General features: G+C 47.0%; 1 protein-coding gene across 1 annotated transcript in view; it reads right to left on the bottom strand.

The window, feature by feature from the left end:
- The window catches only part of LOC124017356 (vacuolar protein sorting-associated protein 13B-like), a gene marked incomplete at its 5' end in the record, with an annotated part of 93,358 nt that overhangs the window by 15,880 nt on the left and 64,978 nt on the right, over positions 1-12,500 (bottom strand). Inside the window, 4 exon segments of the mRNA XM_046332608.1 lie at positions 399-516; positions 2,059-2,410; positions 4,296-4,364; positions 7,073-7,217. Coding sequence (XP_046188564.1) covers positions 399-516; positions 2,059-2,410; positions 4,296-4,364; positions 7,073-7,217 — 684 coding nt within the window.

The following is a 12,500-nucleotide window of genomic DNA, read 5'->3' as shown; positions in this document are numbered from 1 at the left end:
GAGGAGGGAGGAGAGAGGGAGGAGGGAGGAGGAGAGGGAGGAGAGAGGAGGAGAGGGAGGAGGGAGGGGAGGAGGAGAGGAGGAAGGGAGAAGGGAGAGAGGGAGGAGGAGAGGAAAGGGAGGAGGGAGGGAGGAGAGGAGAGAGGGAGGAGGAGAGGGAGGAGGAGAGGGAGGAGAGGAGAGAGGGAGGAGGAGGAGAGGAGGGGGAGGAGGGGAGGAGAGGAGGAGAGGGAGGAGAGGAGAGAGGGAGGAGGAGAGGGAGGAGAGGAGAGAGGGAGGAGGAGAGGGAGGAAAGGAGAGAGGGAGGAGGAGAGGAGAGGAGAGAGGGTGGAGGAAAGGAGAGAGGGAGGAGGAGAGGAGAGGAGAGAGGAAGGAGGAGAGTAGTAGAATAGACTCACTGGTAGATGTCCTTGCGCAGCACGGTTCTGGTCAGAGGGTTATCTGCCTGAGGGGCCACGCTGACAGATCCTATCTTCAGTACCAGAGTGTCCTCTCTCTCTCTCCTCAGCTGGGGTTCTGGGAGACACAACACACGGTATCAGACCCAGACAGGCCCTGTACACTTCAGTACCAGAGTGTCCTGAGGAGCACCCCTAAGGAGCCCCCCTGAGGAGCACCCCTAAGGAGCTCCACTAAGGAACAACCCCCCCCCCCCTCCAGGGTTGGAGTTAAAACCTACAGGAGGGTTTCTCTCCAGGAACAGGGTTGGAGGGTTGGAGTTAAAACCTACAGGAGGGTCTCTCCTCAGGAACAGGGTCGGAGTTAAAACCTACAGGAGGGTCTCTCTCCAGGAACATGTTTTGGAGTTAAAACCTACAGGAGGGTCTCTCTCCAGGAACATGTTTTGGAGTTAAAACCTACAGGAGGGTCTATCTCCAGGAACAGGGTTGGAGGGTTGGAGTTAAAACCTACAGGAGGGTCTCTCCTCAGGAACAGGGTCGGAGTTAAAACCTACAGGAGGGTCTCTCTCCAGGAACATGTTTTGGAGTTAAAACCTACAGGAGGGTCTCTCTCCAGGAACATGTTTTGGAGTTAAAACCTACAGGAGGGTCTATCTCCAGGAACAGGGTTGGAGGGTTGGAGTTAAAACCTCCAGGAGGGTGTTGTACAGTACAACGTCGATCTTCTCTGGCTCAACGTAGAACGCCTCAATAAATCAGTGAACATGACCTTTAAAAGGTCAGTCCGTGGATCTGTCTGTCTGTCTGTCTGTCTGTCTGTCTGTCTGTCTGTCTGTCTGTCTGTCTGTCTGTCTGTCTGTCTGTCTGTCTGTCTGTCTGTCTGTCTGTCTGTCTGTCTGTCTGTCTGTGTGTCTGTCTGTCTGTCTGTCTGTCTGTCTGTCTGTCTGTCTGTCTGTCTGTCTGTCTGTCTGTCTGTCTGTCTGTCTGTCTGTCTGTCTGTCTGTCTGTCTGTCTGTCTGTCTTAACTGTGTGTCTGTCCTGTCCGTCCAGTCTTACCTGTGTGTCTGTCCTGTCTTACCTGTGTGTCTGTCCAGTCTGTCCAGTCTTACCTGTGTGTCTGTCCTGTCTGTCCAGTCTGTCCTGTCTGTCCAGTCTTACCTGTGTGTCTGTCCAGTCTTACCTGTGTGTCTGTCCTGTCTGTCCAGTCCGTCCAGTCTTACCTATGAGTCTGTCCAGTCTGTCCTGTCCGTCCAGTCTTACCTGTGTGTCCGTCCAGTCTGTCCTGTCTGTCCAGTCTTACCTGTGTGTCTGTCCAGTCTGTCCTGTCTGTCCAGTCTTACCTGTGTGTCTGTCCAGTCTGTCCAGTCTGTCCTGTCTGTCCAGTCCGTCCAGTCTTACCTGTGTGTCTGTCCTGTCCGTCCAGTCTGTCCTGTCCGTCCAGTCTGTCCTGTCCGTCCAGTCTTACCTGTGTGTCTGTCCTGTCTGTCCAGTCTGTCCTGTCTGTCCAGTCTGTCCTGTCTGTCCAGTCTGTCCAGTCTGTCCTGTCTGTCCAGTCTGTCCTGTCCGTCCTGTCTGTCCTGTCCGTCCAGTCTTACCTGTGTGTCTGTCCTGTCCGTCCAGTCTTACCTGTGTGTCTGTCCTGTCTGTCCAGTCTTACCTGTGTGTCTGTCCTGTCCGTCCGGGTTCCAGGGACAAAACACCCTGATCACTGATGTGTTGACATATATCAGCGGCAGGCTGCGCGACGTCAGGGCGTGACTTCTCATCGGCTGGCCCGCCGTCTTGCCGAGGTCCCGGTATCGTCGTGGCAGCGAGGCGTGGAACACCCCGGCTACGGTGGCCAGTAAGGGACAGGAGAGGACAAGGTCAAAAGGTTGGGCGGTCAGCAGGATCTCTCTCAGGTAGTGGGGAGACCCGTCAGCCGGGCCCTCCGTCAGCCGCTGGGCCCCGCGAGGATCCGCTCGTTCCAGCCGCGTGGTCAACTTGTGGCGGACGTTTCTTGTGACCGCCTAGGGCAAGGTAATATTTATATAAATACATTATATTACTACTACTACTAGTAATAATAATGAATACACAATAATACTAATGAATACATAATAATACTAATGAATACATAATAATACTAATGAATACATAATTAAATAATATTAATACTAATGAATACATAATAATACTAATGAATACATAATCATACTAATGAATACATAATAATACTAATGAATACATAATAATACTAATGAATACATAATTAAATAATATTAATACTAATGAATATATAATAATACTAATGAATACATAATAATACTAATGAATACATAATAATACTAATGAATACATAATAATACTAATGAATACATAATAATACTAATGAATACATATTAATACTAATGAATACATAATAATACTAATGAATACATAATAATACTAATGAATACATAATAATACTAATGAATACATAATTAAATAATATTAATACTAATGAATATATAATAATACTAATAATACATAACACAATGAATGAATCCATCATAATACTAATGAATAAACAATATATAATAATAATAATAATATATATAATAATACTAATACTATATAATAATAATACTATATAATAATAATAATAATATATAATAATAATAATATATAATAATACTAATAATATATAATAATAATATATAATAATAATAATAATATATAATAACAATATATAATAATAATAATATATAATAACAATATATAATAATAATAATATATAATAATACTAATAATATATAATAATAATAATAATGAATACATCATAATACAAATGAATAAATAATATATAATAATAATATATAATAATAATAATAATAATAATAATAATATATAATAATAATAATAATAATATATAATAATAATATATAATAATATATAATAATAATAATAATATATAATAATAATAATAATAATAATATAATAATAATATATAATAATAATAATAAATAATATATAATAATAATAATAATAATAAATAATAATGCTAATAATAAATAATAATAGTAATATATAATAATAATATATAATAATAATATATAATAATAATAATAATAATAATATAATAATATATAATAATAATATATAATAATAATATATAATAATAATAATAATATATAATAATGCTAATAATAAATAATAATAGTAATATATAATAATAATATATAATAATAATATATAATAATAATATATAATAATAATAATAATATATAATAATATAAGTTATAGGTGCACTATTGTTAAGTGACTGTCCCACTGGATGTCATAAGGTGAATGCACCAATTTGTAAGTCGCTCTGGATAAGAGCGTCTACTAAATGACTTAAATGTAAATGTATATAATAATATATAATAATAATATATAATAATAATAATAATATATAATAAGAATAATAAATAATAATAATAGTAATATATAATAATAATAGTAATATATAATAATAATAAATATATAATAAGAATAATAATATATAATAAGAATAATAATATATAATAATAATAATGAATATATAATAATGCTATATAATAATAATTAATATATAATAATAATAATATATAATAATAATAATAATATTGAATATATAATAATGCTATATAATAATAATGAATATATAATAATAATATTAATGAATATATAATAATAATTAATATATAATAATATATAATAATGATATATAATAATGATATATAATAATAATAATAATAATAATAATAATAATAATAATAATAATAATATTGAATATATAATAATGCTATATAATAATAATTAATATATAATAATAATAATAATTTATAATAATAATTCATACATAATAATATAACCAACAACAATAATAACTACTGTAATAATAATTGTAACCTGGGTGTATGTGATGGACAGGAATCCGTGCTGCTGGTGGGAGGAAACCTCCAGGACCTTGGCTGCTGTCTGATTGGTGGGGAGGTGGAGGAGGTGGAGACAACAGGTTCACAGTGGAACACCACATAAACACGAACTGAGACACATTAAACCAACTCCTGGACTACAATGGAGAATCTCCAGTAAAAGACCAGAGCTTTAAGATAACACTTCCTATGAACAGACTCCTGATGCACCAATACCACACTCATAAAGCCCCCTACTGGGCCCATAGGGCTCTGGTCTAATGTAGTGCACTACTGGGTATATATAGGGCTCTGGTCTAATGTAGTGCACTACTGGGTATATAGGGCTCTGGTCAGACGTAGTGCACTACTGGGCCCATAGGGCTCTGGTCTAATGTCCCAGACCTGTACTGTATGTGACTGATCCCAGGCCTGTACATCCCAGGCCTGTACTGACTGATCCCAGACCTGTACTGTATGTGACTGATCCCAGGCCTGTACTGATCCCAGGCCTGTACTGTATGTGACTGATCCCAGGCCTGTACTGTATGTGACTGATCCCAGGCCTGTACTGATCCCAGGCCTGTACTGTATGTGACTGATCCCAGGCCTGTACTGTATGTGACTGATCCCAGGCCTGTACTGTATGTGACTGATCCCAGGCCTGTACTGTATGTGACTGATCCCAGGCCTGTACTGTATGTGACTGATCCCAGGCCTGTACTGTATGTGACTGATCCCAGGCCTGTACTGTATGTGACTGATCCCAGGCCTGTACTGTATGTGACTGATCCCAGGCCTGTACTGTATGTGACTGATCCCAGGCCTGTACTGTATGTGACTGATCCCAGGCCTGTACTGTATGTGACTGATCCCAGGCCTGTACTGTATGTGACTGATCCCAGGCCTGTACTGTATGTGACTGATCCCAGGCCTGTACTGATCCCAGGCCTGTACTGTATGTGACTGATCCCAGGCCTGTACTGTATGTGACTGATCCCAGGCCTGTACTGTATGTGACTGATCCCAGGCCTGTACTGTATGTGACTGATCCCAGGCCTGTACTGTATGTGACTGATCCCAGGCCTGTACTGTATGTGACTGATCCCAGGCCTGTACTGTATGTGACTGATCCCAGGCCTGTACTGTATGTGACTGATCCCAGGCCTGTACTGTATGTGACTGATCCCAGGCCTGTACTGTATGTGACTGATCCCAGGCCTGTACTGTATGTGACTGATCCCAGGCCTGTACTGTATGTGACTGATCCCAGGCCTGTACTGTATGTGACTGATCCCAGGCCTGTACTGTATGTGACTGATCCCAGGCCTGTACTGTATGTGACTGATCCCAGGCCTGTACTGTATGTGACTGATCCCAGGCCTGTACTGTATGTGACTGATCCCAGGCCTGTACTGTATGTGACTGATCCCAGGCCTGTACTGTATGTGACTGATCCCAGGCCTGTACTCTGATCCCAGGCCTGTACTGTATGTGACTGATCCCAGACCTGTACTGTATGTGACTGATCCCAGACCTGTACTGTATGTGACTGATCCCAGGCCTGTACTGTATGTGACTGATCCCAGACCTGTACTGTATGTGACTGATCCCAGACCTGTACTGTATGTGACTGATCCCAGACCTGTACTGTATGTGACTGATCCCAGACCTGTACTGTATGTGACTGATCCCAGACCTGTACTGTATGTGACTGATCCCAGGCCTGTACTGTATGTGATTGTATCAATACATCAATATATCTGTCCGGTCTCTAGATGAAACTAGAGGATAGCAGGCGTCTTCTGCAGGGCCGTACCTCTTAACAACAAGGAAGTAAATTAAAAGTTAAATAATATCTCTTGATTTACAAGCAGCATCTATCTACTGTGAACAATCTTAACGGTTGATTTACACAAATTCATTACCGACGAAAATATTTCAATTTTTACAATACAAGTGAAAGAAAATGACGTTAAATTACGAGGAGAGGCGATTGATTAAGAGATAAGAAACAATTCCCAGGGAAAAGCAGACGAGGAAAAGTAGAGCTCTTTTTCCACATCAATCACAAGAGTTTGGGCTTTCATCAACCTTGGACGATGGTTCATCACTGAACGCACGGAGAACAAGTTGAATACCTCATTGGCCATTGTGTAGGCCTTTGTACTTATCCTATGAATAACAGGTTGAATTTACAACAACATCTATGGAGGAGAGATTTGACCTCTAACCCTCAGGACCAGGATGTAACTTGGAGTTATTACTCCCTGTGCAGGTGATGAGTCGCCCTCCAAAAGCCAAATCTTAGTCTGAGGTCGGTTTAGTCCACTCGAAAGTCCTGATTGTAGCGACTAGGTACGGGTGGACAGGAACGTTTAAACAGAGTTCAGTCTGAGTGACGTTCCCATTTCATAACCTGATTGGCTTCTGGAGATGGCACTGCATGATGGGAGTTAAACGGGCTAGTTGGGTAAAAAGCCCACTGTGACCAAGGTTGATGAGAACTCAGACAGCTGAAGAGGAAACACTCTGTGTTCTTAGAACTCAGACAGCTGAAGAGGAAACACTCTGTGTTCTTAGAACTCAGACAGCTGAAGAGGAAACACTCTGTGTTCTTAGAACTCAGACAGCTGAAGAGGAAACACTCTGTGTTCTTAGAACTCAGACAGCTGAAGAGGAAACACTCTGTGTTCTTAGAACTCAGACAGCTGAAGAGGAAACACTCTGTGTTCTTAGAACTCAGACAGCTGAAGAGGAAATGGGTCTTACAGGCGGTACGAAGCCAGAGAGGTGGCTGAAAGAGTCCTGTTTGCTGACGGGTCGGACCAACATCGTACGTCTGTTCAGCTTATCAGTACAAGACAGGACGACCCCTCCACAGCGGCCCACTGCAAGACCAGCACCCTCCTCTGGACTGGAGGGGGGGAGGGGGGGGGGACAGATGAGGAGGGGGGACAAGAGAGAGAAAGGAGGAGAGAAGGGGACAGAAGTCAAGAAATACAAAATCACTAAGACTGGATTAAAAAGAGATGTGATGATTAGATTTTTTTTTCTACAAAACAAAACAAAATAAGAGAAGAACCGAACAAATTAAAATGAGTTTTCTGTCCTTTAGCTTGAAGCATCAGGATCGTTGAGGGATGGATGCCTTATGCTGACAACTATGCCGGGAGGCTGACACACTTCCTGCCTGGCTGGCTGACGCACTTCCTGCCGGGCCGGCTGACGCACTTCCTGCCGGGCCGGCGGGCAGGTAACACAACACCAAGATAGAAACGTGTTCAACAGATCTGATATATCTGTCACGTATAATAAGGGATCGTCATCGTGGACAACTTTAACCAGTACATTTCTGTCTGAAACATTAGGAACGTGTCGCCCTTCCCGAACACAGCCCCGTTGTTGATGTGTATATTTAGTCAGAGACCCTCTGGGCAGCAGGCGACAGCACAAAGCCATCTCTCCCTCCACTGTGACATCATCACCCCGGGACAGGAGGACTGGAGGCCCCGTGTCACAGAAACACTGAACCCATTAGATTAGAGTCACAGAATCACAGTTTCAACCTGATTCCATTAGATTAGAGTCACGGAATCACAGTTTCAACCTGATTCCATTAGATTAGAGTCACAGAATCACAGTTTCAACCTGATTCCATTAGATTAGAGTCACAGAATCACAGTTTCAACCTGATTCCATTAGATTAGAGTCACAGAATCACAGTTTCAACCTGATTCCATTAGATTAGAGTCACGGAATCAATCACAGTTTCAACCTGATTCCATTAGATTAGAGTCACAGAATCACAGTTTCAACCTGATTCCATTAGATTAGAGTCACGGAATCACAGTTTCAACCTGATTCCATTAGGTTAGAGTCACAGAATCACAGTTTCAACCTGATTCCATTAGGTTATTATAGCAGATCAGAGCAACTGGAGAATGGGGAGGGACACACACACACACACACCCACAACACCAACCTCTTACTGTCATCATATCTCTTCATAGACAAACAACTGGTAACCTCATTCTGGGCCTTCAAGGACCTTGTTGCATCATGATGTTGTTTAAACTGTGTGTCTCTGTGCCCCCCCCCATCGCCTCTCCAGTGGTCAGAGTAGAGATGTCATTGGCCTAGCTAGGTTAAGAGAAGGGCAGATATATCTGGGCGGGGGTCGGGGCCTTCAACGGGAGCAGAGCGGCAGGCTGCTCTATGATGTTGGCCTCACCACAGACGTGTCCTTGGCCTGTGGACCTCCTTCACGACGGACCCAGCAGCCCTCACCAGGCCTGGAACACATAGTATCACACTGTAGGTCCTATCTGTAGCTCAGGCCTGGTAGAGCAGACTGCTCTATACGACCCAGGGCCCTCACCAGGCCTGGGCCTGTATCACACTGTACCTAATATAACGACCCAGCAGCCCTCACCAGGCCTGGAACACATAGTATCACACTGTACCTAATATAACGACTTTGCAGCCCTCACCAGGCCTGGAACACATAGTATCACACTGTACCTAATATAACGACCCAGCAGCCCTCACCAGGCCTGGAACACATAGTATCACACTGTACCTAATATAACGACCCAGCAGCCCTCACCAGGCCTGGAACACATAGTATCACACTGTACCTAATATAACGACCCAGCAGCCCTCACCAGGCCTGGAACACATAGTATCACACTGTACCTAATATAACGACAGCAGCCCTCACCAGGCCTGGAACACATAGTATCACACTGTACCTAATATAACGACACCTACTTTAAACACCGACCCCTATTTAAACCCTGACCCCTACCTTTAAACCCTGACCCCTACCTTTCAACCCTGACCCCTACCTTTCAACCCTGACCCCTACCTTTCAACCCTGACCCCTACCTTTCAACCCTGACCCCTACCTTTCAACCCTGACCCCTACCTTTCAACCCTGACCCCTACCTTTCAACCCTGACCCCTACCTTTCAACCCTGACCCCTACCTTTCAACCCTGACCCCTACCTACAACGACAAATCACAAGACATTGATCCATTCAGACGGAGCGCCAGAAACCAAGAGGACGAGAACAGAAACAAGATGAACTGAAGACGACACCCCATGACATCACATCATAACCTCCACTCCCAAGTCTCCTCTCCTCTCCCCCCAAGTCTCCTCTCCCTCCCTCTCCCCCCCCTCCTCCCCCCTCCCCTCCTCTCCTCTCCTCTCCTCTCCTCTCCCTCCCCCCCCTCCCCTCTCCTCTCCTCTCCCCTCCTCTCCTCCCTCCTCCCTCCCCCCCCCCCTCTCCCCCTCCTCTCCCCTCCCCCCTCCCCTCCCTCTCCTCCTCCTCCTCTCTCCTCTCCCTCTCCTCTCCTCTCCTCTCCCTCCCCTCCTCTCCTCTCCTCTCCCCTCCTCTCCTCTCCTCCTCCTCCCCTCCCTCTCCTCTCCTCTCCCTCTCCCCTCCTCTCCCTCCCCCTCTCCCCTCCCCTCCCCCTCTCCCTCCTCTCCTCCTCCCTCTCCTCTCCTCTCCTCTCCTCTCCTCTCCTCCCCCCCCTCCCCCCTCCCCTCTCCCTTCCCTCTCCTCTCCTCTCCTCTCCTCTCCTCTCCTCTCCTCCCCTCTCTCTCCTCTCCTCTCCTCTCCTCTCTTTCTCCCATAACTGTCACTGGAGAGAACAGTACATGTTGGGAGGGAGGGAGGGAGGGAGAAGAAAGGAAAGAGGAGGATACGACTATAGGAGGGTTAAACATGCACAGCACATTTATGGCACAGCTTCTTGCCAACATTTTAACATCGACATAATTATTTTGGACTGGCTTTCAATGGAAGAGCCCTATAGATCCATCCCCAGCCCCCTCTCTCATAGCTCCATCCCCAGCCCCCTCTCTCATAGCTCCAACCCCAGCCCCCTCTCTCATAGCTCCATCCCCAGCCCCCTCTCTCATAGCTCCATCCCCAGCCCCCTCTCTCATAGCTCCATCCCCAGCCCCCTCTCTCATAGCTCCATCCCCAGCCCCCTCTCTCATAGCTCCATCCCCAGCCCCCTCTCTCATAGCTCCATCCCCAGCCCCCTCTCTCATAGCTCCATCCCCAGCCCCTCTCTCATAGCTCCATCCCCAGCCCCCTCTCTCATAGATCCATCCCCAGCCCCTCTCTCATAGCTCCATCCCCAGCCCCTCTCTCTCATCCCCAGCTCCATCCCCAGCCCCCTCTCTCATAGCCATCCCCAGCCCCCTCTCTCCAGCTCTATCCCCAGCCCCCTCTCTCATAGCTCCATCCCCAGCCCCCCCCCTCTCTCATAGCTCTATCCCCAGCCCCCTCTCCCTCCATCCCCAGCCCCCTCTCTCATAGCTCTATCCCCAGCCCCCTCTCTCATAGCTCTATCCCCAGCCCCCTCTCTCATAGCTCTATCCCCAGCCCCCTCTCTCATAGCTCTATCCCCAGCCCCCTCTCTCATAGCTCCATCCCCAGCCCCCTCTCTCATAGCTCCATCCCCAGCCCCCTCTCTCATAGCTCCATCCCCAGCCCCCTCTCTCATAGCTCCATCCCCAGCCCCCTCTCTCATAGCTCTATCCCCAGCCCCCTCTCTCATAGCTCTATCCCCAGCCCCCTCTCTCATAGCTCTATCCCCAGCCCCTCTCATAGCTCCATAGCTCTATCCCCAGCCCCCTCTCTCATAGCTCTATCCCCAGCCCCCTCTCTCATAGCTCTATCCCCAGCCCCCTCTCTCATAGCTCCATCCCCAGCCCCCTCTCTCATAGCTCTATCCCCAGCCCCCTCTCTCATAGCTCTATCCCCAGCCCCCTCTCTCATAGCTCTATCCCCAGCCCCTCTCTCATAGCTCCATCCCCAGCCCCCTCTCTCATAGCTCTATCCCCAGCCCCCTCTCTCATAGCTCTATCCCCAGCCCCCTCTCTCATAGCTCTATCCCCAGCCCCCTCTCTCATAGCTCTATCCCCAGCCCCTCTCTCTCTCCATCTCCCCAGCCCCCTCTCTCATAGCTCCATCCCCAGCCCCCTCTCTCATAGCTCTATCCCCAGCCCCTCTCTCATAGCTCTATCCCCAGCCCCCTCTCTCATAGCTCCATCCCCAGCCCCCTCTCTCATAGCTCCATCCCCAGCCCCCTCTCTCATAGCTCTATCCCCAGCCCCTCTCTCATAGCTCTATCCCCAGCCCCCTCTCTCATAGCTCTATCCCCAGCCCCCTCTCTCATAGCTCCATCCCCAGCCCCCTCTCTCATCTCTATCCCCAGCCCCCTCTCTCATAGCTCTATCCCCAGCCCCCTCTCTCATAGCTCTATCCCCAGCCCCCTCTCTCATAGCTCTATCCCCAGCCCCTCTCTCATAGCTCCATCCCCAGCCCCTCTCTCTAGCTCATCCCAGCCCCTCTCTCATAGCTCTATCCCCAGCATCCCCAGCCCCTCTCTCATAGCTCTATCCCCAGCCCCCTCTCTCTGGCTGAGGGACATGATGACCATCCCACTGGCTGAGGGACATGACCAGGACACTCACTGGCTGAGCTGATCCCCACCCTCACTGGCTGATGACCCCAGGACACTCACTGGCTGAGGGACATGATGGGACACTCACTGGCTGAGGACATGACTCACTCACTGGCTGAGGCTGATCCCCAGCCACTCACCATGGCTCCCAGGACATGACCATCCCCACACTCACTGGCTGAGGGACATGACGGGACACTCACTGGCTGAGGGACATGATCCCCACTCACTGGCTGAGGGACATGGGACACTCACTGGCTGAGGGACATGATGGGACACTCACTGGCTGAGGGACATGATGGGACACTCACTGGCTGAGGGACCTGATGGCCCACTCACTGGCTGAGGGCTCTATCCCCAGCCCCCTCTCTCACTCTGAGGGACATGACGGGACACTCACTGGCTGAGGGACGGGACATGATGGGACACTCACTGGCTGAGGGACATGACAGGACACTCACTGGCTGAGGGACATGATGGGACACTCACTGGCTGAGGGACATGACAGGACACTCACTGGCTGAGGGACATGACGGGACACTCACTGGCTGAGGGACATGATGGGACACTCACTGGCTGAGGGACATGATGGGACACTCACTGGCTGAGGGACATGATGGGACACTCACTGGCTGAGGGACGGGACATGATGGGACACTCACTGGCTGAGGGACATGACATGATGGGACACTCACTGGCTGAGGGACATGAT

The sequence above is a fragment of the Oncorhynchus gorbuscha genome, unplaced genomic scaffold (genome assembly GCF_021184085.1).
Source record: "Oncorhynchus gorbuscha isolate QuinsamMale2020 ecotype Even-year unplaced genomic scaffold, OgorEven_v1.0 Un_scaffold_1972, whole genome shotgun sequence".
Taxonomy (NCBI): domain Eukaryota; kingdom Metazoa; phylum Chordata; class Actinopteri; order Salmoniformes; family Salmonidae; genus Oncorhynchus; species Oncorhynchus gorbuscha.
This window is presented reverse-complemented; position numbering and strand designations above follow the sequence as displayed.